Genomic DNA, 27,474 nt, shown 5'->3' with positions numbered 1-27,474 from the left:
AGTCCCCTAGGCTTGATGTTGTTGTTGTTGTCTTCAGTCCTGAGACTGGTTTGATGCAGCTCTCCATGCAGCTCTATCCTGTGCAAGCCTCTTCATCTCCCAGTACCTACTGCAGCCAACATAATTCAGAATCTGCTTAGTGTATTCATCTCTTGGACTCCCTCTACGATTTTTACCCTCCACGCTGTCCTCCAATGCTAAATTTGTGATCCCTTGATGCCTCAGAACATATCCTACCAACCGATCCCTCCTTCTGGTCAAGTTGTGCCACAAACTCCTCTCGTCCCCGATTCTATTCAATACCTCCTCATTAGTTCTGTGGTCACCCATCTAATCTTCAGCAGTATTCTGTAGCACCACATTTCGAAAGCTTCTATTTTCTTCTTGTCCAAACTATTTATCGTCCATGTCTCACTTCCATACATGTCTACACTCTATACAAATGCTTTCAGTAACAACTTCCTGAGACCTAAATCTATATTCGATGTTAACAAATTTCTCTTCTTCAGAAACGCTTTCCTCGCCATTGCCAGTCTACATTTTATATCCTCTCTACTTCGACCATCATCAGTTATTTTGCTCCCCAATTATCAAAACACCTTTACTACTTTAAGTGTCTCATTTCCTAATCTTATTCCATCAGCATTACCCGACTTAATTCGACTACATTGCATTACCCTCGTTTTGCTTTTGTTGATGTTCATCTTATATCCTCCTTTCAAGACACTGTCCATTCCATTCAACTGCTCTTCCAGGTCCTTTGCTGTCTCTGACAGAATTACAATGTCATCGGCGAACTTCAACGTTTTTATTTCTTCTCCATGGACTTTAATACCTACTCCAAATTTTTCTTTTGTTTCCTTAACTGCTTGCTCAATATACAGATTGAATAACATCGAGGAGTGGCTACAATCCTGCCTCACTCCATTCCCAACCACTGCTTCCCTTTCATGCCCCTCGACCCTTATAACTGCCATCTGGTTTCTGTACAAATTGTAAATAGCCATTCGGTCCCTATATTTTACCCCTGCCACCTTCAGAATTTTAAAGAGAGTATTCCAGTCATCATTTTCAAAAACTTTCTTTAAGTCTACAAATGCTAGAAATGTACGTTTCCCTTTCCTTGATCTATTTTCTAAGATAAGTCGTAGGGTCAGTATTGCCTCACGTGTTCCAACATTTCTACGGAATCCAAACTGATCTTCCCCGAGGTCGGCTTCTACCAGTTTTTCCATTCGTCTGTAAAGAATTCGCGTTAGTATTTTGCAGCTGTGACTTATTAAACTGATAGTTCGCTAATTTTCACACCGGTCAACACCTGCTTTCAATAATTGATTTTGTATTTTTTCCTCGAGAAGCTTTTCGTGTCATAATATGCTATAAGCAGTTAGTTATGAAACCTATTCTAATACTTGCATTTTTTTACCCATTTGTGTGTATCATTCATGAATGTGATCACATATACTCTACTTGTTTCATAACCTAGCTACAGCTGACTCACGACAAATGGCGTTATTAATCCTTATTTCCAGCAATAAGTCAAAAGCAAATATTTTCATGCCCCAGCAACTATCGATCCCAATGCAATGCATTGCTAGCACAAAAAAAAAAAACCAGTAACAACTATTACCAGTATACAACTAAATAATGCTACCAGTTTAAGATATATTTTTAGTCCTAAATATAATGCAAATTTTCTGTGTATTGATTCCATTATGTCTATGTATTATTGGACTACCGACCTTGAGTAGTAGTTCCAATGTCTTACATTTTAAATATGTCTTATGTCACTTACATGATATCATATATAAACACCAGTAGCTTGCTGCTACACTCAATAGCTCCTGTTTTAAATGATGGCTTGTGAATAACACTGAATAATGTTTTGTAACACTATATGAATACTTTGTAACTAGCCAATGAGTGCCAATAATTGTTCAAATCGGTTGATACACTAGGTTAATTCTATGATGTCTAGCATAAAACTTAATATGTCCTTCACCTTCTGACCTAATTACCAGCAATTTCTGCAATATCCGTTTGACCTGTCCATCCTCATGATCATGGAGCACTATATTGGTTTTTGCACTAATTCTACGTTGCTGTAAGAGTATGGATTCTACAAGAATATGGTGTTGACATATCAAGCTGTCCACCACCTTGAACGATGGAGATGTCAGTATGGTCTTACTGTTTGGTGTACCTAAGGTACTACCAAAATGATAACACTGAATATTAATACAACATTTCAGTGTCTTGGCTACACTGATAAATACTTCAGGGAAGAGAACTTCAGATTGTCTCACTTGGTGTTGTGCTTCTGTAGAAAGATATGGACTTTCAGTGCAGCTACGTGCAACCTACTGTGCTACAACCGTGATGCAATCCTTCCCATTCCTTTCCTAGTTCTTGTAAAATGGTAAAGACTTATACAGTGCGTCTAAATTCTTGTAAAATGCTAAATTTTTATAGTGCGTCTGGACTTTATTTCATTTGTTAATGTATTCAGTTTTTGTAAAAATGCTAAAGACTTATACAGTGCGTGTGCACTTCATTTCATTTGTCAATATGATCAGTTGTCCTAAATATGCTGAAGATTTTTATCGTGCGTGTGCACTTTATTTCTTTTCTTAATGAATTCAGCACTTACAAAATGTTAAAAACTTTTATAGTGCGTGCTCACTTTATTTCATTTGTTAATGTGATTAGTTCATGTAAAAATGCTAAAGACTTATGCAGTACGTGTGCACTTTATGTCATTTGTTAATATATTTTGTAGTCATTCCGTATATACTTTGTCATTTCTTAATATGTTCTGCACTCATCAATATTGTATATACTCCGTGACTGTAGCCTTAGTAAACTAAATAGATTATAGAAAAAATTGTTGCTCATGGCAAGTCCAATTGACTCACCATCGCTGCCAAATTTTTGCCCCCCCCCCCCCCAGTGGAGGGTTATGTAGGAGGTCAATGATTAAAGAATATGTTGCTAGCGCACTCGAGCAGATGTAATTTCGATGTATTGCTCACGCTCTGCCTGCGACTGCGACATATAAGCTATAAGAGAATCTGAGACCAAAGAGTAGTATTGACTGCACTAGGAACTGTGTGGCAGTAGCAGTAAGTAGTTGCTAGCAGTCTGGTGTATCGTGTTGGCTGGGTCCGTCGTGTGCAGCGATGGCGGAGTCTGAGCGTTGTAGGATAAGGTAAAAGCAGCCTCGTGCATGTGTAGTATTGTTACATCAAGTCCCATGTAAATGTTTTAAAAAAATCTGTTGATAATAATTTTTCTCATAAAAAGTAACTTTTGACATTCATCTCAATTTAAAGAATTCACTAATTTCTCCAATCCTTGGCCATCCCGATTATTGAAAAGAAAAATCAGTTCTTTCCTTTTATATAAGACAAATCTATCGGCCAGCTTTGCACTTAGCTGCGCCAGAAAAATTTCTTATAGGAGCAGATATATACGCGTTATCCGGCGACCTAATTAAGGTAAGATTTTTCATTTTATTCAGAATGATGTATCAGGGCCATGACGCAGCACTGCTGACGTCCAAAATTTACCAGGTTAAATTGACAGTCAATTATTGAAAGGTTATAAGTGAGTCGCATTTTTTTTATTGAGAGATTAGTCACATTTTATTATTGATAGGCTACGCAATTTATTTTTTAGGAGGTTGCACTAAATGAGAATATTATTTATATTATTTTATTTTGTGGGGAGGTTACAACCTGCTTTCTTTGGGATTGGAATTATTAGATTCTTCTTGAAGTCTGAGGGAATTTCGCCTGTCTCATACATCTTGCTCACCAGATGGTAGAGTTTTGTCAGGACTGGCTCTCTCAAGGCCGTCAGTAGTTCCAATGGAATGTAGCCCCACAAAGAGGAGTCGCATGTCTTCAGATCCGGAGAAGATGGAGGTCAATTGAGGCCCGTGTCACTGGAATCCCGGTACCTTGGAGTCAGAATGCGGTCCCCAAAGTGCTCCTCCAGGACATCAAACACTCTCCTCCTTCGATGGGGTCGAGCTCTGTCCTGCACGAACCACATCTTGCCGACATCAGGGTCACTTTTTGTGATGTGGATGAAATGATCTTCCACAACCTTCACTTAACGTTCGCTAATCACCGTGCCATCAAGGAATGTAGCACCGATTATTCGGCGCCTGGACACTGCACATCATGCAGTCACCCATCCACGGTGAAGAGACTTGTTGATTACGAAATGCGAGTTTTCAATTCCCCAAATGCAATGGTTTTGCTTAGTGGAGAACCCATTCAAATGAAAGTGGGCTTCGTCCCTAAGCCAAACCGTACAGCGCATACTAATTCCCATCATGCCCCGCGGCCAACTATGCATTTTGAACGCCCTAACTGTTCAGAAGTTCTGACAATTTTATTTTATATATTTCAGTAGTTGTCACCCTGTGTATACAGGGTGTTACAAAAAGGTACGGCCAAACTTTCAGGAAACATTCCTCACACACAAATAAAGAAAAGATGTTATGTGGACATGTGTCCGGAAACGCTGAATTTCCATGTTAAGAGCTCATTTTAGTTTCGTCAGTATGTACTGCACTTCCTCGATTCACCGCCAGTTGGCCCAATTGAAGGAAGGTAATGTTGACTTCGGTGCTTGTGTTGACATGCGACTCATTGCTCTACAGTACTAGCATCGAGCACATCAGTACGTAGCATCGACAGGTTAGTGTTCATCAAGAACGTGGTTTTGTAGTCAGTGCAATGTTCACAAATGCGGAGTTGGCAGATGCCCATTTGATGTACGGATTAGCACGGGGCAATAGCCGTGGCGCGGTACGTTTGCATCGAGACAGATTTCCAGAACGAAGGTGTCCCGACAGGAAGACGTTCGAAGCAACTGATCGGCGTCTTAGGGAGCACGGAACATTCCAGCCTATGACTCGCGACTGGGGAAGACCTAGAACGACGAGGGCACCTGCAATAGACGAGGCAATTCTTCGTTCAGTTGATGATAACCCTAATGTCAGCGTCAGAGAAGTTGCTGCTGTACAAGGTAACGTTCACCACGTCACTGTATGGAGAGTGCTACGGGAGAACCAGTTGTTTCAGGGATTCTGTGCGACGGAGGGTGGATGCTAGTATCTTTGCTAACGGTGGACATTTTGAACATTTCCTGTAACAAAGTGTTTGAAGTCACGCTGGTACGTTCTGCTACTTTGTGTCTCCATTCCAAGATTAACGTGATTTGAAGAGAAGGAATAAAATGAGCTCTAACATGGAAAGTAAGCGTTTCCGGACACATGTCCACATAACATATTTTGTTTCTTTGTGTGTGAGGAATGTCTCCTGAAAGTTTGGCCGTACCTTTTTGTAACACCCTGTAGAGTATGGTTGCGCGTGAGGTTGTGTTTTGAAACATCTCCGTAATTTTTTCACGACGTTACAGGACTGATGTTACGGATGTTTTTGCTTCAATGTGTATCAATGTGGTAGTGATCTGATATTTTACCGATGAGTAAGGCAAAAGCTACGATAGAATATAAATCATCAGTTTTCACTGTAATACCTGAGCAGCAGAATAGCAGTTTAGACTTCTAAATTCGGGTACAAATAAAATCTTTCGGCAATAACTGGACGTAAACGATTGTGCCGTGTCATCTGCTTGTCAGTGCCTGCTTCCAATCTGACGTCACAATGTCAGCCAATGGCAGAGCAGAGCGATTACTGGCCGACCTTATTATTTACTATCCTTGGTACGGCCTGTAGTGTCCTGTCATGCCTACATGATAAGGACTCCAAACGTTCGCTTTGAAATAAGATGGCCGACATCAGTAGTTTATTTTATTTTTTTTATTCTATTTTGGTTACGACTACAGTGAAGTCGTCGGCAGATGTACGGCGACATTTGCACTGGGCTCAGAGGGGCTTCTACGCACATCTGCCTCAGCCAGTCACGTAATTCCATTTTGCACATACAGTAGGGTCCCCGCGAGAAGTGCCGCAACACGACGTGGCCTGGAATTGACAAATGTCTTAAGTAGTGCTGGAGGGAATTGATACCCCGAATACTGCAGACCTCTTCTGAACAGCACGTTGCAAGTCATCCCAGATATGCTCAATAATGGTCATGTATGGGGAGTTTTGTGACCAGCGGAAGAGTTTAAACACAGAAGAGTGTTCCTGGAGCCACTCTGTGGTAATTCTGGACGTATTGGGAGTTGCATTGTCCTGCTGGAATTGCGCAAGTCCGAATGCACAACACACATGAATGTATGCAGGTGATCAGACAGGGTGCTTACGTACGTGTCACCTGCCAGAGTCGTATCTAGGAGTCTCAGGGGTCCCATATCACTCCAACTGCACGCGCCCCACACCACTACAGAGCCTTCACCAGCTTGAATAGCCCCCTGTTGACATGTAGGGTCCATGGATTCAGGAGGCTGTCTCCATACCCGCACACGTCCATCTGCTCGATACAGTTTGAAACTAGACTCGTCCGACCAGGCAACATGTTTCCAGTCATCAACAGTCCAACGTCGGTGTTGAGGGGCTCAGGCGAGGCGTAAAGCTTTGTGTCGTGCAGCCATCAAGGGTACACGAGTGGACCTTCGGCTCCGACAGTCCATACGGATGATGTTTCGTTGAATATTTCGCACACTGACACTTGTTGATGGCCCAGCATTGAAATCTGCAGAAATTTGTGGAAGGGTTCCACTTGTGTCATGTTGAACGATTCTCTTGAGTCGTCGTTTTCGGGCCTCACCAATGTCGGAGATTTGATGTCCTACTGGATTCCTGATATTCACGGTACAGTCATGAAATGGTCGTACGGGAAAATCTCCACTTCAACGCTGTCTCGGAGATGCTGTGTCCCGTTGCTCGCGCGCCGACTGTAAACTCCACGTTCAGACTCACTTAAAGCTTGATGACTGCCATTGTAGCAGCAGTAATCGATCTAACAATTGCGCCAGTCACTTGTTGTCTTATACAGGCGTTGCCGACCCCAAGGCCGTATTCTGGCTGTTTACCTATTTCTGTATTTACGCATGCCAATACCAGTTTCTTTGGCACTTCATTCCACATCTATGGCTACGCCTCGGTATTATCGCAGCTGTGTAGGCGACTATCGTCTTCGTCTGTTGCCGTTTGCACTTCACTTTTGAGCGCCGCAACAGTGCTGACAGACTACGAACAGCTAAACTGAAAACTGTACACTGGCGTTTAGCTGAGAACGACTGATTAAATATGTCGTGAATGTAAGTCAGTCTGCAACCACAACCTTTACATCGTAATCAAATTTATTGGCTTCGCCAGCTCTCAACCCAATTATCACCTTTCAAACTAAGCCACAATTCGGGCTAAGCTACTGGTGAAGTTTGCAACTCACAACCAAATTATCATACTTCATCCTCACCTAGACCTAGCGCTGCTCTGCAGATTGATTCTTCAACTCACAGTCAAATCATCAGCTTTCAGGGAAACTACATCTCGCGCTAAGCTACAAACTGAATCTCCAGTTCACAAACAGAATATTACATTTCAAGCTAACCTACCCCTCGGGCTACGGCACGGACTGATACTCCAACTCGTAACAAAATTACCACATTTCATTCTGACTTAAATCTCGGGCTATACTACAGATTGAGTCTCTTACTCACAACCACATTATCACACTTCATCCTCACCGAGATGTTGGGCTATGTTACAGATTGAGCCTCCTACTCAGAACGAAATTATCACAATTCTCACATTGACTCTGGGGAACGGTGCAGATTCAGTGCCCAACTCGTAACCAAATTATCAGCTTTAGGGAAAAGAAGATTAATATGTCTGCCATCTCTCTGTCTTCCTTCATTCTGACACCGTTACAGTCTGTGACTATACTTTGCAGAAGCTGAAATGCTTGCTGTAACAAGTAGCCGCCAGAATTATAAACTGCTGTTAAGGTTCCAGAATGAGATTTTCACTCTGCAGCGGAGTGTGCGCTGATATGAAACTTCCTGGCAGATTAAAACTGTGTGCCGGACCGAGACTCGAACTCATCAGTTACCCACTCGCAACTACTTCCACGCTCACATAGTGTGATTAAATGTTTTACAGGTCTTGATGAATCGCTAGTAAATAAAGTAAATCCTTAAGAAAAAGTTTTGAAAGTAAACTCACGGTTTAATAGTGTTTTGGCTCATCAGAGAATTTGAATATACAGACACTATGACATTACTAATTGGTTACTAAACCTTCATACTCTAGTCGATATCGGCCAGTACCAAGTAGAAATAGCGAGTATTTCCTCGGTACTTGCAGTTTCGGAAGACGAGTCTTTGCTAGAGCCGATGAAGGCGGTCACTGATCTAAAACAGCGACAGTCAGGAATTACAGGAACCAGTATTACATCGATGATAGATATCGGGCGTATCGATTTGTTAAGGTTTGAAGCACTGCAGGCGGGGTCAGTACTCACCAATGGACATCATCTCGACCAGCACCTCAAGCTGGATGAGCAGGGCTGCCAACGCAGCGGCTACCCCAGAGCTGAAGGTTGCTATGGCTGGGGTTCCCGTGGCCTGCCACACGCGAGACAGTGTCCTGTAAACAACCACAACATACATTAATTTACAAAACAATTTTCGTCGTTAATTAAGGGTCTGCGTATGGCAAAGATCCAGCTCTGGACGTCCGCTGAATGGCCTTTTAACACGAATAACGTTTTATGCTTTGCCGGATGAATGACCGCTGGCGTGTAAAGCAGAAAACGTCTGTTAGCAAAGAACGAATGAGTTATCGTCTGGGGAATGTTTTCAAAAATGGTTCAAATGGCTCAAAGCACTATGGGACTTAACGTCTGAGGTCATCAGTCCCCTAGAACTTAGAACTACTTAAACCTAACTTACCTAAGGACACCACACACATCCATGCCCGAGGCAGCATTCGAACCTGCGACCGTAGTGGTCGCGCGGTTCCAGACTGTAGCGCCTAGAACCGATCGGCCACCTCGGCCGGTGGGAATGTTTTCTTAGCATTCTGTGGGTGATCTCGTCATTCTCGAAAACACAATGTATCAACACAAGTATGCATCTATCGCCAGAGATCATGTCTACATCTACATGGATACTCTGCAAATCACAGTCAAGTGCCTGGCAGAGTGTTCATCGAACCACCTTCACAATTCTCTGTTATTCCAATCTCGTATAGCACGCGGAAAGAACGAACACCTATATCTTTCCGTAAGAACTCTGATTTCCCTTCTTTTATCGTAGAGATCGTTCCTCCCTATGTAGGTCGGTGTCAACAAAATATTTTCGCATTCGAAGGAGAGAGTTGGTGATTGGAAGATCCCGTCGCAACGAAAAACGCCTTTCTTTTAATGATTTCCAGGCCAAATCCTGTATCATTTCTGTGCATTCTCTCCCCTATTTCACGGCGATAAAAAACATGATGCCCTTCTTTGAACTTTTTAAATGTACTACGTCAGTCCTATCTGGTAAGGATCCCACACCGCACAGCAGTATTCTAAAAAAGGGCGGACAAGCGTAGTGTAGGCAGTTCCTTAGCAGGTCTGTTACATTTTCTAAGTGTCCTGCCAATAAAACGCAGTCTCTGGTTAGCCTTCCCCACAACATTTTCTATGTGTTCCTCCTAATTTAAGTTGTTCATAATTGTAATACCCAGGTATTTAGTCCAATTTACGGCCTTTATATTAAACTGATTTATCATGTAACCGAAATTTAACGAGTTCCTTTTAGCACTCACGTGGATGACCTCACACTTTTCGTTATTTAGGGTCAAATGCCACTTTTCGCACCATTCAGATATTTTTTCTAAATCGTTTTGCAGTTTGTTTTGATCTTCTGATGACTTTATTAGTCGATAAACGACAGCTTCATTTGCAAACAACCGAAGACAGCTGCTCAGATTGTCTCCAAAATCGTTTATATAGATAAGGAACAGCAAAGGGCCTATAACACTACCTTGTGGAACTCCAGAAATCACTTCTGTTTTACTTGATGACTTTCCGTCAGTACTACGATCTGTGACCTCTCTGACAGGAAATCACAAATCCAGTCACATAACTGAGACGATATTCCATATGCACGCAATTTCACTACGAGCCGCTTGTGTGGTACAGTGTCAAAAGCCTTTCGGAAACACAGAAATACGGAATCGATCTGATTTCCCTCGTCAATAGCACTCAACACTTCATGTGAATACAGAGCTTGTTGTGTTTCACAGGAACGTTTTCTAAACCCATGTTGACTATGTGTCGCCGGCCGCGGTGGTCTCGCGGTTCTAGGCGCGCAGTCCGGAACCGGACTGGCTTCATTCCAACGTGATCAAATTGTTAATTTTCACAAGCAACATGTTTGGGCTGACGAGAATCCGCACGCAATCGTGGAATCACGTCATCAGCACACATTTTCTGTGTGATGTCTTGATTGGTCCCCATGTTCTTCCACCTACGCTCAATGGAGCACGTTATCATGATTTCATACGGAATGCTCTACCTGTGCTGCTAAAACATATGCCTTTACAAGTACGACACAACATGTGGTTCAAGCACGATGGAGCTCCTGCACATTTCAGTCGAAGTGTTCGTACGCTTCTCAACAACAGATTCGGTGACCGACGGATTGGTAGAGGCGGACCAATTCCGTGGCCTCCACGCTCTCCTGACCTCAACCCTCTTGAGTTTCATTTATGGGGGCATTTGAAAGCTCTCGTCTACGCAACCCCGGTACCAAATGTAGAGACTCTTCGTGCTCGTATTTTAGACGGCTCTGATACAATACGCCATTCTCCAGGGCTGCATCAACGCATCAGGGATTCCGTGCGACGGAGGGTGGATGCATGTATCCTCGCTAACGCAGGACATTTTGAACATTTCCTGTAACAAAGTGTTTGACGTCGCGGTGGTCGTTTTACTGCTGTGTGTTTCCATTTCATGATTAATGTGATTTGAAGAGAAGTAATACAATGAGCTCTAACATGCAAAATAATCATTTCCGGACACATGTACACATAACATATTTTCTTTCTTTCTGTGTGAGGAATGTTTCCTGAAAGCTTGGCCGTACCTTTTTGTAACACCCTGTATACACCACTGGCCATTAAAACTGCTACACCAAGAAGAAATGCAGATGATAAACGGGTATTCATTGAACAAATATATTATACTAGAACTGGCATGTGATTACATTTTCACGCAATTTGGGTGCATAGATCCTGAGAAATCAGTACCCAGAACAACCACCTCTGGCCGTAATAACGGCCTCGATACGCCTGGGCATTGAGTCAAACAGAGCTCGGATGGCGTGTACAGGTACAGCTGCCCATGCAGCTTCAACACGATACCACAGTTCAACAAGAGTAGTGACTGGCGTATTGTGACGAGCCAGTTGCTCGGCCACCACTGACCAGACGTTTTCAGTTGGTGAGCGCTCTGGAGAATGTGCTGGGCAGGGCAGCAGTCGAACATTTTCTGTATCCAGAAAGGCCCGTACAGGACCAGCAACGTGTGGTCGAGCATTATCGTGCTGAAATGCAGAGTTTCGCACGTATCGAATGGAGGGTACGGCCACGGGTCGTAACACATCTGAAATTTAACGTCCACTGTTTAAAGTGCCGTCAATGCGAACAAGAGCTGACCGAGGCGTGTAACCAATGGCACCCCATACCATCACACCGGGTGATACGCCAATACGGCGATGACGAATACATGCTTCAAATGTGCTTTCACCGCAATGTCGCCAAACACGGATGTGATCACCATGATGCTGTATACTGAACCTGGATTCGTCCGAAAAAATGACGTTTTGCCATTCGTGCACCCAGGTTCGTCGTCGAGTACAGCATCGCAGGCGCTCCTGTCCGTGCTGCAGCGTCAAGGGTAACCGCAGCCTCGGTCTCCGAGCTGATAGTCCGTGCTGCTGCAAACGTCGTCGAACTGTTCGTGCAGATGGTTGTTGTCTTGCTAACGTCCCCATCTGTTGACTCAGGGATCGATACGTGGCTGCACGATCCGTTACAGCCGTGTGGATAAGATGCCTGTCATCTCGACTGCTAGTGATACGAGGCAGTTGGGATCCAGCACGGCGTTCCGTATTACGCTACAAAACCCACTGATTCCATATTCTGCTAGCAGTCATTGGATCTCTACCAACGCGAGCAACAATGTCGCGATACGATAAACCGCAATCGCGATAGGCTACAATCGGACCTTTATCAACGTCGGAAACGTGATGGTACGCATTTCTCCTCCTCACACGAGGCATCACAACAACGTTTCACAAGGCAACGCCGATCTACTGCTGTTTGTGTATGAGAAAACGGTTGGAAACTTTCCTCATGTCAGCACGTTGTAGGTGTTGCCACCGGCTCCAACGTTGTGTGAGTGCTCTGAAAAGCTAATCGTTTGCATATCACAGCATCTTCTTCCTGTAGGTTAAATTTCGCGTCTGTAGCACGCCAGCTTCGTGGTGTATCAGTTTTAATGGCCAGTAGTGTACATTTGCCGAGGTAACATGTTTGACTGATTAAGATTGCAAGATCAGTGTTTAATGTAGGCACGAGATAATCCATTACGAATGTGAAATGCTGGTGTATTAATAACTGCTGTAACCGCCGGAATGTTGACTAGAAGTATACAAACGCGCTGTGTTCTGGTGGTGTGGATGTCAGTTTGTAGGATGGGGTTCCTCGCCTGTTCCACTTGGTCAGTGACTATTGGGGCGGTTAGTGCTGTTTGTGAATGATGCTGGATTTGTCGTCTGATGATGTCCCATATATGTTCGAGTGGAGATGGTTCTGGTGATCAAGCAAGCCAAGGCAACATGTCGACACTCTGTATAGTTACCGCAGCGATATGTGGGTGAGGATTATCCTCTTGGAAAACCGTCCCTGTTATGGTGTTCATGAGCGGGAGCACAACTGGTCATATCACCAGATTGGCATACAAGTTTGCAGTCGGAGTGCAAGGGGTTAGCACGAGAGGGATAGAAAAACAATTAAAATCGCTCACAAGAGGAAAGGCAACTGGATCTGATGGGATACCAGTTCGATTTTACACAGAGTACGCGAAGGAACTTGCCCCTCTTCTTGCAGCGGTGTACCGTAAGTCTTTACAAGACCGTAGCGTTCGAAAAGATTGGAAAAGGGCAGAGGTCATCCCCGTTTTCAAGAAGGGACGTCGAACAGATGTGCAGAACTATAGACCTATATCTCGAATGTCGATCAGTTGTAGAATTTTGGAACACGTACTATGTTAGAGTATAATGACTTTTCTGGAGACCTGAAATCTACTCTGTAGGAATCAGCATGGGTTTCGAAAAAGACGGTCGTGTGAAACCCAGCTCGCGCTATTCGTCCACGAGACTCAGAGGGCCATAGACACGGGTTCCCAGGTAGATGCCGTGTTTCTCGACTTCCGCAAGGCGTTTATACAGTTCCCCACAGTCGTTTAATGAACAAAGTAAGAGCATATGGACTATCAGACCAATTGTGTGATAGGATTGAAGAGTTCCTAAATAACAGAACGCAGCATGTCATTCTCAGTGGAGAGAAGTATTCCAAAGTAAGAATGATTACAGGTGTGCCGCTGGGGAGTGTCGTAGGACCGTTGCTGTTAACAATATACATAAATGACTTTGTGGATAACATCGGAAGTTCACTTAGGCTTTTTGCGGATGATGCTGTAGTATATCGATAGGTTGTGACAATGGAAAATTGTACTGAAATTCAAAATGGTTCAAATGGCTCTGAGCACTATGGGACTTAACATCTCAGGTCATCAGTCCCCTAGAAGTTAGAACTACTTAAACCTAACTAACCTAAGGACATCACACTCATCCATGCCCGAGGCAGGATCGAACCTGCGCCCGTAGCGGTCGCGAGGTTCCAGACTGAAGCGCCTAGAACCGCTTGGCCACCAGCGGCCGGCTACTGAAATGCAGGAGGGTGTGCAACGAATTGATACATGATGCAGGGAATGGCAATTGACTCTCAATGTAGACAAGTGTAATGTGTTGCGAATACACAGGAAGAAAGATCCTGTATCATTTAGCTACAATATAGCAGGTCAGCAACTGGAAGCAGTTAATTCCATAAATTATCGTGGAGTATGCATTAGGAGTGATTTAAAATGGAATGACCATAAAAATTTAGTCGTCAGTAAAGCAGATGCCAGACTGAGATTCATTGGAAGAATCCCAAGGAAATGCAGTCCGAAAACAAAGGAAATAGGTTACAGTACACTTGTTCGCCCACTGCTTGAATACTGCTCAGCAGTGTGGGATCCATACCAGATAGGGTTGATAGAAGAGATAGAGAAGATCCAACGGAGAGCAGCGCGCTTCGTTACAGGATCATTTAGTAATCGCGAAAGCGTAATGGAGATGATAGATAAACTCCAGTGGAAGACTCTGAAGGAGAGACGCTCAGTAGCTCGGTACGGGCTTTTGTTGAAGTTTGGAGAACCTAACTTCACCGAGGAGTCAAGCAGTATATTGCGCCCTCCTACGTATATCTCGCGAAGAGACGGTGAGAATAAAATCAGAGAGATTAGAGCCCACACAAAGGCATACCTATCTATCTTTCCACGAACAATACGAGACTGGAATAGAAGGGAGAACTGATAGAGGTACTCAAGGTACTCTCTGCCACACACCGGTAGCTGGCTTGCGGAGTATGGATGTACATGTAGCTGTAGATGTAGATGTAGAGTGGTCTTGCTGTTGTACGTAATCACACACCAGACCGTACATAACTCCAGGTGTAAGTACAGTGTGCCCATTATACACTCCTGGAAATTGAAATAAGAACACCGTGAATTCATTGTCCCAGGAAGGGGAAACTTTATTGACACATTCCTGGGGTCAGATACATCACATTATCACACTGACAGAACCACAGGCACATAGACACAGGCAACAGAGCATGCACAAAGTCGACACTAGTACAGTGTATATCCACCTTTCGCAGCAAGTGCAGGCTGCTATTCTCCCATGGAGACGATCGTAGAGATGCTGGATGTAGTCCTGTGGAACGGCTTGCCATGCCATTTCCACCTGGCGCCTCAGTTGGACCAGCGTTCGTGCTGGACGTGCAGACCGCGTGAGACGACGCTTCATCCAGTCCCAAACATGCTCAATGGGGGACAGATCCGGAGATCTTGCTGGCCAGGGTAGTTGACTTACACCTTCTAGAGAACGTTGGGTGGCACGGGATACATGCGGATGTTCATTGTCCTGTTGGAACAGCAAGTTCCCTTGCCGGTCTAGGAATGGTAGAACGATGGGTTCGATAACGGTTTCGATGTACCGTGCACTATTCAGTGTCTCCTCGACGATCACCAGAGGTGTACGGCCAGTGTAGGAGATCGCTCCCCACACCATGATGCCGGGTGTTGGCCCTGTGTGCCTCGGTCGTATGCAGTCCTGATTGTGGCGCTCACCTGCACAGCGCCAAACACGCATACGACCATCATTGGCACCAAGGCAGAAGCGACTCTCATCGCTGAAGACGACACGTCTCCATTCGTTCCTCCATTCACGCCTGTCGCGACACCACTGGAGGCGGGCTGCACGATGTTGGGGCGTGAGCGGAAGACGGCCTAACGGTGTGCGGAACCGTAGCCCAGCTTCATGGAGACGGTTGCGAATGGTCCTCGCCGATACCCTAGGAGCAACAGTGTCCCTAATTAGCTGGGAAGTGGCGGTGCGGTCCCCTACGGCACTGCGTAGGATCCTACGGTCTTGGCGTGCATCCGTGCGTCGCTGCGGTCCGGTCGCAGGTCGACGGGCACGTGCACCTTCCGTCGACCACTGGCGACAACATCGATGTACTGTGGAGACCTCACGCCCCACGTGTTAAGCAATTCGGCGGTACGTCCACCCGGCCTCCCGCATGCCCACTATACGCCCTCGCTCAAAGTCCGTCAACTGCACATACGGTTCACGTCCACGCTGCCGCGGCATCCTACCAGTGTTAAAGACTGCGATGGAGCTCCGTATGCCACGGCAAACTGGCTGACACTGACGGCGGCGGTGCACAAATGCTGCGCAGCTAGCGCCATTCGACGGCCAACACCGCGGTTCCTGGTGTGTCCGCTGTGCCGTGCGTGTGATCATTGCTTGTACAGCCCTCTTGCAGTGTCCGGAGCAGTTATGGTGAGTCTGACACACAGGTGTCAATGTGTTCTTTTTTCCATTTCCAGGAGTGTATATTACTCAGAAAAGACAGAAGTTTATAAAAATCCATCATAAATGTTCAATATGCCCTCCATTGGGACGGACGACATCAGGCCGAATGCTGAATTCATCCCAAAGTCAGTGTGGTGTCACCGCCAGACACCACACTTGCTAGGTGGTAGCCTTTAAATCGGCCGGAAAATGGAAAAAAGAACACATTGGCACCTGTGTGTCAGACCCACCATACTTGCTCCGGACACTGCGAGAGGGCTCTACAAGCAATGATCACACGCACGGCACAGCGGACACACCAGGAACCGCGGTGTTGGCCATCGGATGGCGCTAGCTGCGCAGCATTTGTGCACCGCCGCCGTCAGTGTCAGCCAGTTTGCCGTGGCATACGGAGCTCCATCGCAGTCTTTAACACTGGTAGGATGCCGCAGCAGCGTGGACGTGAACCGTATGTGCAGTTGACGGACTTTGAGCGAGGGCGTATAGTGGGCATGCGGGAGGCCGGGTGGACGTACCGCCGAATTGCTTAACACGTGGGGCGTGAGGTCTCCACAGTACATCGATGTTGTCGCCAGTGGTCGGCGGAAGGTGCACGTGCCCGTCGACCTGGGACCGGACCGCAGCGACGCACGGATGCACGCCAAGACCGTAGGATCCTACGCAGTGCCGTAGGGGACCGCACCGCCACTTCCCAGCTAATTAGGGACACTGTTGCTCCTAGGGTATCGGCGAGGACCATTCGCAACCGTCTCCATGAAGCTGGGCTACGGTTCCGCACACCGTTAGGCCGTCTTCCGCTCACGCCCCAACATCGTGCAGCCCGCCTCCAGTGGTGTCGCGACAGGCGTGAATGGAGGGACGAATGGAGTCGTGTCGTCTTCAGCGATGAGAGTCGCTTCTGCCTTGGTGCCAATGATGGTCGTATGCGTGTTTGGCGCCGTGCAGGTGAGCGCCACAATCAGGACTGCATACGACCGAGGCACACAGGGCCAACACCCGGCATCATGGTGTGGGGAGCGATCTCCTACACTGGCCGTACACCTCTGGTGATCGTCGAGGGGACACTGAATAGTGCACGGTACATCCAAACCGTCATCTAACCCATCGTTCTACCATTCCTAGACCGGCAAGGGAACTTGCTGTTCCAACAGGACAATGCACGTCCGCATGAATCCCGTGCCACCCAATGTGCTCTAGAAGGTGTAAGTCAACTACCCTGGCCAGCAAGATCTCCGGATCTGTCCCCCATTGAGCATGTTTGGGACTGGATGAAGCGTCGTCTCACGCGGTCTGCACGTCCAGCACGAACGCTGGTCCAACTGAGGCGCCAGGTGGAAATGGCATGGCAAGCCGTTCCACAGGACTATATCCAGCATCTCTACGATCGTCTCCATGGGAGAATAGCAGCCTGCATTGCTGCGAAAGGTGGATATACACTGTACTAGTGCCGACATTATGCATGCTCTGTTGTCTGTGTCTATGTGCCTGTGGTTCTGTCAGTGTGATCATGTGATGTATCTGACCCCAGGAATGTGTCAATAAAGTTTCCCCTTCCTGGGACAATAAATTCACAGTGTTCTTATTTCAATTTCCAGGAGTGTATGATTGTCCTGTTACGGTTTTTCCCTCAAAAAAAGTGGGGTCCATAAGCCTTGCTTTGCGAAACGACACTAAAAATACATTCTAGAGGATTTTTTCTGAAACTCGAGACCATGCCGATTACATCTAGCGCTGTATCACTTATCTAGTGATATTTGTCTCAATATTATTCCAAGTTAAATGTAAATGTCTTGTGGCTGGGGCCTCCCGTCGGGTAGACCGCTCTCCGGGTGCAAGTCTTTCGAGTTGACGCCTCTTCGGCGACTTGCGCGTCGATGGGGATGAAATGATGATGATTACGGCAACACAACACCCAGTCGTTGAGCGGAGGAAAATCTCCGACCCAGCCGGGAATCGAACCCGGGGCGTTAGAATTGACATTCTGTCAAACTGACCACTCAGCTACCGGGGGCGGACTATTGCAAGTTAAAATCGGGTTATTCTTTTTGGGACACCCTGTATAACAGAAAAATAATCCCGGTTTCGTAGCCCTATCAGACGACCTCGTTCAAAGTCTTTCGTGCCTTAAAGGCATTCTTCACTAACATCAACTCTCCACGGCCAATCCCAATGCTAATTACCCTAACGACGGTTAGTGCGCGTATTTGAAGCAAACCTGATTTGCAGCCCCACAGTACCAATAGTAACGCCACTCTGATGCGACTGGCGCGAAAATTGGAATAGGCATCATACTTCAGATGTAGAAACACGCATAACCAGCCAGCTTAGCAGGGAGTGCTAACGGGCTGCTTCCTGGTCTCGGGTAGACGCGCCGGCCCCGGATCGAATCCGCCCGGCGGACTAACGATGGAGGGCCGGTGAGCCAACCAGCCTGGATGTGGTTTTTACGCGATTTTCCACATCCCACTAGGTGAACACTGGGCTGGCCCCCAAGTCCTGCCTTAGTTACCCGACTTACAGACATTTGAAACACGTTTGCACAATTTCACGGTTTACACTAGATGCAAACAACTGGGCAGTCCTCTGTCTCCTCTGTTGGCTAACCTCTTTATGGATGATTTTGAGGAGAGAGCACATTAATCAGCTGTCTGTAAACCAACTGTTTTTTTTAGAGATACGTAGATGACACTTTCGTAGTTTGGCCCCATGGAGAAGAATAGTCAATGGAGTTTTTTCATCATCTTAACTCCGTCCATGAGAATATTCGATTTACAATGGAACTAGAGAAAGATGGCTGCCTTCCATTCCAGGATGTTTTGGTTAAACGGAAGAGTGACGGCACTGTAGGACATTCTGTCTATCGCAAGCACACTCACACTGATTTGTATTTGCATTCTTCATGTTGCCATCACCCATCCCAGACCACGAGCGTACTGAAAACCCTTGTACACAGGGCACACACAGTGTCGGATGCAGAGAATTTGCCTAAGGAACTTGCACATTTGAGGACGGTGTTCAGAGACAATGGGTACTCGACCCGCCAAGTTAACAGGGTCTTCTCAACTGAAGCCAGGAGCCGGGAAGTGGATTACGAGGATTACGCGCCAGCCAAGTCCCTAGCTTTTCTTCCCTTTGTCGGAAGTATCTCCTTCAAGATAGCAGGAATTCTTAATCATTTTAATGCGAAAGTGTTTTTTCGTCGGCCTTCTAAGATTTCGGATTTGCTGGGATCTGTGAAGGATGATTTGGTGCTGTGGAAGGCGGTAATTTACAAAACACTGTGTCAATGTTGTGTGCCCTATATAGGACAGACAACGCATATAGTGGAAGGGCGTTGTACAGAACATCAACGTTATACTCGCCTACGGCAACCCAGTAAGTCTGCCGTTGCGGAAATTGTATTTCCAACGGACATTCAATGGAGTACGACATAACTTCGATTCTGGCCACTGCAACAACTTTCTGGGACTCCATTATCAAAGAATCAGTTGAAATACACATTGCGGGAAATCTAATGAAGCGTCACAGTGGTTACCAATTGAATAACACTTGGAACCCCGTCATCTCCGAAATTTGCTCGAGACGAAGACGCCAGAAGACTTGGATAGCTTCGGCCAGCGACAGTACCGACGGCAGCTGAGGACTGCAGTCCCACCAGCGAGGGCGCTGCCGCTGGGCGGTGTGGCCCTCCTGTCTCCGCGGCTGCAACGCATGCGCGGCAGTACTATCAGCGCACTATATAAGCTGGAGCGGAGAACGTCTTCGTCCATCCAACACCTTCTCCAGTCCCATCTTGACCGACTCACCAACTGATGCAACCAGTGGTTGCTTAAGGTCAATCCTTCCAAAACCCAGGCGATCATGGTAGGCAAAACCACCCCCACCTTCCGCCTCCTCGATTTCTATGTCACTGTCTATGGCCGTTCTATCACCCTCACCCCCACTCTTAAGTACCTTGGCATCACCCTTGACAGTCGCCCCTCCTGGACCCCCCACCTCCGGACAATCCAAGCCGAGGCACGTTCTCAATTCCATCTCCTCGAGCTCCTTTCTGGCCGTACGTGGGGTCTGGACCCCTCCACCATCCTCCGTACCTATAAATCCCTTATCTGCCCTATCCTTTGCTACGCCCACCCTGCCTGGATCTCCGCCCCCCCCTCCCTTTTACAAATCCCTTCAGATCGTAGAACGCCTATCTCATCTGTCTCCCCTCCCCCACGCGGATCATGTACGACCTTATTCCGTTGCCACACCTTTTCCTCGAACTGATACGGATCTTTTACACCTCCCGGAAACTCGATCCTCCTCACCTGCTTGTCTCTCACATCCCCTCCCAAACCTGTCCGCTGCCACACCTGTACTTCCACGTCCCACCTGCTCTCCATCTCTCCATTCTCTTTACCCTCTCCCAAGGTGGCTTCCGCCAGCTCCCCTCCCTGATGATGCCCTGCTCCCCTCCATCTACCCCTCCTACCAACTTTGATACTCTCTCCCTCTTCCTGTGTTTGTTCCTACAGGCACCCTCTCTCCCTTCCCTCCCTCCTCCCTCTCTGCCCCCTCCTCCTCCAGGCTTCCCCCACCCCATACCCTCACACCCTCAAACCCCCCGTCTGCTCTCCCCTTGGCATCTTTTCTCTCCCCTCTCCTTCCCCCACCACCTTCTTCCCCTCTTGGCAGATCTCCAGTCTCGCACACGTTTCTGTGGACCTTCGCACGCTGGAGATCATCGCCATCGTTTTAGTGTGTGTGCCCTCGTGTTTGTGCCTCAGTTTCTATAGGTGTCTTCGCGTGTGAACGGCTTTGTGTTATTTGTTTCTGTGTCTACTGTTTTGTGCCCCCCATTTTGTTCAGTATACTCTGTGACTCCATTGTATTTTCTTTGTAACACTTGTGGCTGAAGAGCAGCGTAGTGAGCTACTGAACCACGACTCACGCCAGGTACTCACAGCTTTACTTCAGCCAGTACCTCGTCTCCTACCTTCCTAACTTTACAGAAGCTCTCCTGCGAACCTTGCAGAACCAACACTCCTGAAAGAAAGGATATTGCAGAGACATGGCTTAGCCACAGCCTGGGGGATGTTTCCAGAATGACATTTTCACTCCGCAGCAGAGTGTGCGCTGATATGAAACTTCCTGGCAGATAAAATCTGTGTGCCGGACCGAGACTCGCCAGGCTGTGGCTGAGCCATGTCTCCGCAGTATCCTTTCTTTCAGGAGTGCTATTTCTGCAAGGTTCGCTGGAGAGCTTCTGTAAAGTTTGCAAGGTAGGAGACGAGGTACTGGCAGAAGTAAAGCTGTGAGGACGGGGCGTGAGTCGTGCTTGGGTAGCTCAGTCGGTACAGCACTTGCCCGCGAAAGACAAAGGTCCCGAGTTCGAGTACTGGTCCGGCACACAGCTTTAATCTGCCAGGAAGTTTCATATCAGCGCACACTCCGCTGCAGAGTGAAAATGTCATTCTGAGGAGCTACTTGATTGAAAAGTAGCGGCTCCGGTCTCGGTAATTGACCTACGGCTGGGAGAGTGGTGTGCTGACTACATGCCCCTCCATATCCGCATCCAGTGACGTCTGTGGTCTGAGGATGACACGGCGGCCGGTCGGTACCGTTGGGTCTTCATGGCCTGTTCTGACGGAGTTTAGTTTATAGTTTCGGAAAACCGTGTACGTGTTGTGAGACGGTCCTAGAGCACTGCCTTGTGGCACGCCCGAGGTTATAGCTCCTTGAGCAGGTGTGTAGCGCGGTCCTCCCCTGTGGCAGCAGTCCTTTATGCCTAGGTGGGTGGCGTGCCGGCGTGCAGTAAACCAAACAGCGTGCACTGCTGGCTGAGTCGTGGCGTGTCACGGAGCCAGATAGCGCCGAGTTACGGCCTCCCCAAGGCCGTCTCCCTCCAGCAGTACACAGCTCTGGCTCACCAGCGCCTGCAGTAACTCACTCGCTACACACGACCCAAGTCGCCCACGCCAGCTGTCAAACCACGTGTGTGCTGCGGGGTCGTTCATTCACAAAGTGCCCCCCCCCCCTCCCCTTCACACGCTAATGTTCCTATAGTTCAATTCTTTTATCTTGGCGGTTCGCGCATGCCCGCCATAGAGTATATATCTCTGGAGTGAGCATTCACATGCACAGAACAGATTTTGTGTTGTCAACATACGTTGCCGGCCTGGTCACGTGATCTCGAGACGCCGTGTGTTTGTCCGTATAGCGCCCTGTATATTTCGAATGTCACTACATCCCTAGTACCGACGGATTCTTTTCGTACGTGTCGTGGATTATTGATATATGTCGCGCAGACATTTTAATAGTATCTATTTGATACCGGGAATAAACCAGCTACGTAACTTTTAAGGGCAAGTCATATTACATCCTGCTTCTTTGCGATAGGTGTCACAGTTCAGATGTACATTTTTGCAGTGATAGTCTTGCAAAACGACTTGACAGTACGCTAGTACTTTTGCAAGTGTCCGAAAATCACCGAATTTGCCGTACATTAGCGATTATATCCCTGCTAATTCGTTCTTTTTTTCTGCTGTTTCTGCGTAATTTATTTTCTCGTTTTTGCAACCTGAATCACAACTTTTCTTACTCGTGGCACAATAAAGTATTTATTTAACGCATTTTATGTACTTGCTCCCAGTCTGTTAAATAAATAATAGACTGAGTAATCTATAAACGCCGGCCATGTTGCCGAGCGGTTCTAAGCGCTACAGTCTGGAACCGCGCGACTGCTACGGTCGCAGGTTCGAATCCTGCCTTGGGCACTGATGTGTGTAATGTCCTTAGGTTAATTAGGTGTAAGTAGTTCTAAGTTCTAGGGGACTGATGACCTCAGATGTTAAGTCCCATAGTGCTCAGAGCCATTTGAACCATTTTGAGCCAATCTATAAACATAATCGTCAAGTCACTGAAGTGCTGAAACAACCAACCATTCCCTTTCCTGTTCCACTAGCAAATTTACGAGAGGAAAGCATTGTTTGTAAGTTTTTGTACGAGCCGTAACATCTATAATATAGTCATAAAATCGTAGAAAAATAGGCCTACAGAATCAAACCTTAATTATAATCCGTCTCGAAATTTTTAAACGTATACAGTGTCTGTTACTAATATGATAACCGTAATTAGAGCTACATGTTATGTACCCGTGAAAGGTTACTATTCCTCCTTTCACATATTTTTCTTTGCATCCGTAGCAACAACAGTAATTCACCATCGCTATTACACTATCAACAAACGGTGAAACACAACAAAAACTCTTGATATTATAAACTTCAAACTCTGCAGAAACCACACACGCACAGCGAGGTCCCGAAAACACGTGATAATCCTGGCTTAATGTTGACAACATGCGCAGAACGCAATGCTCACTCCAGAGATATTTGCTCTATCAATCCCGTCCAGACGCGGGAGATTGCGGCGTTGCCAGTTGCACGCGCCAAGAGAAGCAGCCCCATAGCATAGCATAGTATAGTTCGCAAACTTACGTTTAGGGGGGAGCGCGCAGTTTATGAAGTAAAGCCGCCACGGCCGCATTAACCTTTTCACTGCTACAGAGACGTGCTGCCCGCATTCCGCGATGTGGGCGATTTTATCATCACTGCACTGCTCGCCTGTGCAGACTCACGGTGTTCCGACTGCTTTGACACATTAATCATCGGATTTCACAAAAACTATGTGGCCCAAAAATTTGATTTTACACATCTTCTTGACTGATACCTCCCCTCCCCCCCCCCATAAATCACTTAATTTTGTTTCGATGTTCAACAGAGTTATTGTGCAGCATTAGATGTAGTGAACCATTGCACGAAATTTTGAAGAGTTTGCAGAGGTAAAAGTCCATAGCGTATGGTCGATTTTAGTTGCTACTAGAAATTTCAAAAAATTACATTGAAACGAATAAAATTCATGAAGTAAGACACTTTGATATTGTTTTTAAATAAACAAAATTAGGCACTAAACAGGGTTTGAACTCGCAACCTTTCGCTCATTAGCCAATCACTTTAATCATTGCGCTAATGCAGCTCATCTTTCAACAATCCTCACGCAAAATACCGTCACACAATTTTGGTATAACTATGAATTATGTTTCGCCGAAGTACAATAGGAAATAAACAATTATGGCTGTTCTTTAATGCGAAAAAGCGGTTAGTGAGAATGATACAAACTCCTTTCCTTGCTATCGCCTGAATTTAGGAGGCTTATTACTTCTTTGGTTTAATTAATTAATAGAATATAAAGCAATTGGTATAAAGAAAGCTTTTTGCAAATTTTCTATAAAAGAAAGTCTGCTAGCAAGACACTGCTTTTGTTCAATTACTTTATTTATGACTGAACGTTTCCAAAACTGAAGCCAGTCGTCCGTGCTCTGCACTGCAGTCGAGCTCTGGCGACGTCGCTCTCTGTTCATTGGCTGACTGTGTTTTGTGACGTCAGATGCGCAGAACGAACCTCAACTCGGCCGCCGGTAGCTCAGGGGCCCTTCAAAAAAGATAAAAGGTTCTACATCTACATCTACATTTACACTTTGCAAGCTACCCAACGGTGTGTGGCGGAGGGCACTTTATGTGCCACTGTCCTTACCTCCCTTTCCTGTTCCAATCGCGTACGGTTCGCAGGAAGAACGACCGCCGGAAAGCCTCTGTGTGCGATCGAATCTCTCTAATTTTACATTCGCGATCTCCTCGGGAGGTGTAAGTAGGGGGAAGCAATATATTCGACACCTCATCCAGAAACGCACCCTCTCGAAACGTGGATAGCAAGCTACACCATGATGCATAGCGCCTCTCTTGCAGAGTCTGCCACTTGAGTTTGCTAAACATCTCCGTAACGCTATCACGATTACCAAATAACCCTGTGACGAAATGCGCCGCTCTTCTTTGGGTCTTCTCTATCTCCTCCGTCAACCCGACCTGGTACGGATCCCACACTGATACTCAAGTACAGGTTGAACGAGTGTTCTGTAAGCCACCTGGAGGTTAGGGCTTAATGTCTCTTTGTCTGCCAGGTTATTGATTCACCCTCACAATACCTACACACTTCTCCATATCGTGAATTATCAAAAGAAGGGGAAGGGAGCTTTATGACTTTCAGTCCTGATGTATCATATACACTGAAGCACTAAAGAAAATGGTGTAGGCACGCATGTTCAAATGAAGAGATATGTAAACAGTAAGAATGCGCTGGTGCTGTCGGGAACACCTATATAAGACAGCAAGTGTCTGTCACAGTTGTCAGATCGGTTACTGCTTCGACAATAGCAGGTTATCTAGATTTAAATGAGTTTGAACCTGGTGTTACAGTCGGCGCTCAAGCGACGGGATACAGCATCTCCGAGAAGTGGAGATTTTCCCGTACTACCATTTCACGACTGTACCGTCAATATCAGGAATCCGGTAAAACATCAAATCGCCGACATCACTGTAGCTGGAAAAAGATCCCGCAAGAACGCGACCAACGACGGCTGAAGTGAATCGTTCAACGTGACAGAAGTGCAACTCTTCCGCAAATTGCTGCACATTTCATTGCTTTCCCATCCACAAGTGTCAGCGTGCAAACCATATAACGAAACATCATCAACTTGGGCTATCTAAGCCGCAGGCCCAATGGTGTACCATTCATGAGTGCACAACACATTGAACTGTTGATGACTGGCAACATGTTGCCTGATCGGAAGAGTCTCGTTTCAAATTGTATCGAGCGGATGGACTTGTACGGCTATAGAGACAATCTCATGAATCCATGGATCCTGCATGTCAGCAGGGGACTGTTGAAGCTGGTGGAGGCTCCATAATGGTGTGGGGCGTGTGCAGTTGGAGTGATATGGGGCCCCTGAAATGTCTAGATAACACTCTGACAGGTGATATGTACATAAGCATCTTGCCTGATCACTTGCATGCATTGTTGTCCGTTGTACATTCCGAAGAACGTGCCCAATTCCAGCAGGACAAGGCGACACCCCACACGTCCAGAAGTGCTACAGAGTCTCCAGTAACACTCTTCTGAGTTTAAACACTTCCGCTGGCCACCAAACTCCCCAGACGCGAACATTATTTAGCATATCTGTGATGCCTTGCAACGTGCTGTTCAGCAGAAATCTCCACTCACTCTTAACGGATTAATGGACAGCCGTGCAGGATTCACGGTTTCAGTTCCCTCCAGCACGAAGTCAGACATTAATCGAGTACATCCCATGTCGTGTTGCGGCACTTCTGCACCCCCGCAGGGGCGCTACACGATATTAGGCAGGTGTACCAGTTTCTTTGGCTCTTCAGTATATGATACTTCAAGATTTTTTTTTCGGGCGTTTACGCAGGTGCACTTTTCTGCCCCGTGGTATAGTGTACAGCAGACATCATGGTTGAGACAGCTCACATGTTCGTCCTTCTGCCGAGGGCCATGAATGAAGGCACTAACTTGGAACTTCTGATTCCGTAACTGCGCAGTATGTCTTGCCAAAGTACAGGTAAAGACACACCTTTTTCTAATTATATGTGTTATCACATGCCTTACTGTCGTATTAAAACTATAGAGATATACCTCAGTTAATAGCGAACTATAACTTACCGTTATAACGAATTTATAAGCTTCAAACTTTTGGGTATCCCATATGACACCTCGCGACTCAACGCAGACTTCGTGTACGTCAGTTGAAGTATGATTATATTTTTTTCTACACTACTGGCCATTGCTACACCAGGAGGATGACGTGCTACAGACGCGAAATTTAACCGACAGGAAGAAGATGCTGTGATATGGAAATGATTCGCTTTTCAGACCATTCACACAAGGTTGGCGCCGGTGGCGACACCTACAACGTGCTGACATGAGAGCAGTTTCCAACCGATTTCTCACACACAAACAGCAGTTGACCGGCGTTGCCTGGTGAAACGTTGTGATGCCTCGTGTAAAGAGCAGAAATGCATACCATCACGCTTCCGACTTTGATAAAGGTCGGATTGTAGCCCATCGCGTTGTGGTTTATCGTATCGCGACATTGTTGCTCGCGTTGGTAGAGATCCAATGACTGCTAGCAGAATATGGAATCGGTGGGTTTTGGAGCGTAATACGGAACGCCGTGCTGGATCCCAACTGCCTCGTATCACTAGCAGTCGAGATGACAGGCATCTTATCCGCGTGGCTGTAACGGATCGTGCAGCCACGTCTCGATCCCTGAGTCAACAGATGGGTACGTTTGCAAGACAACAACCATCTGCACGAACAGTTCGACGACGTTTGCAGCAGCACGGACTATCAGCTCGGAGACCGTGGCTGCTGTTACCCTTGACGCTGCATCACAGACA

General features: G+C 46.5%; 1 protein-coding gene across 1 annotated transcript in view; it reads right to left on the bottom strand.

Moving 5' to 3' along the window:
* LOC126295311 (probable cationic amino acid transporter) overlaps positions 1-27,474 on the bottom strand; it is a 575,633-nt gene that overhangs the window by 60,001 nt on the left and 488,158 nt on the right. The window contains exon 8 of the mRNA XM_049987757.1: positions 8,449-8,573. Within this exon, the coding sequence (XP_049843714.1) occupies positions 8,449-8,573 (125 nt within the window). The remainder of the gene's footprint in view (positions 1-8,448; positions 8,574-27,474) is intronic.

The sequence above is a fragment of the Schistocerca gregaria genome, chromosome 11 (assembly GCF_023897955.1).
Source record: "Schistocerca gregaria isolate iqSchGreg1 chromosome 11, iqSchGreg1.2, whole genome shotgun sequence".
Taxonomy (NCBI): Eukaryota; Metazoa; Arthropoda; class Insecta; order Orthoptera; family Acrididae; genus Schistocerca; species Schistocerca gregaria.
The sequence above is the reverse complement of the archived record's forward strand: the minus strand, read 5'-3'. Positions and strand labels throughout refer to the sequence as shown.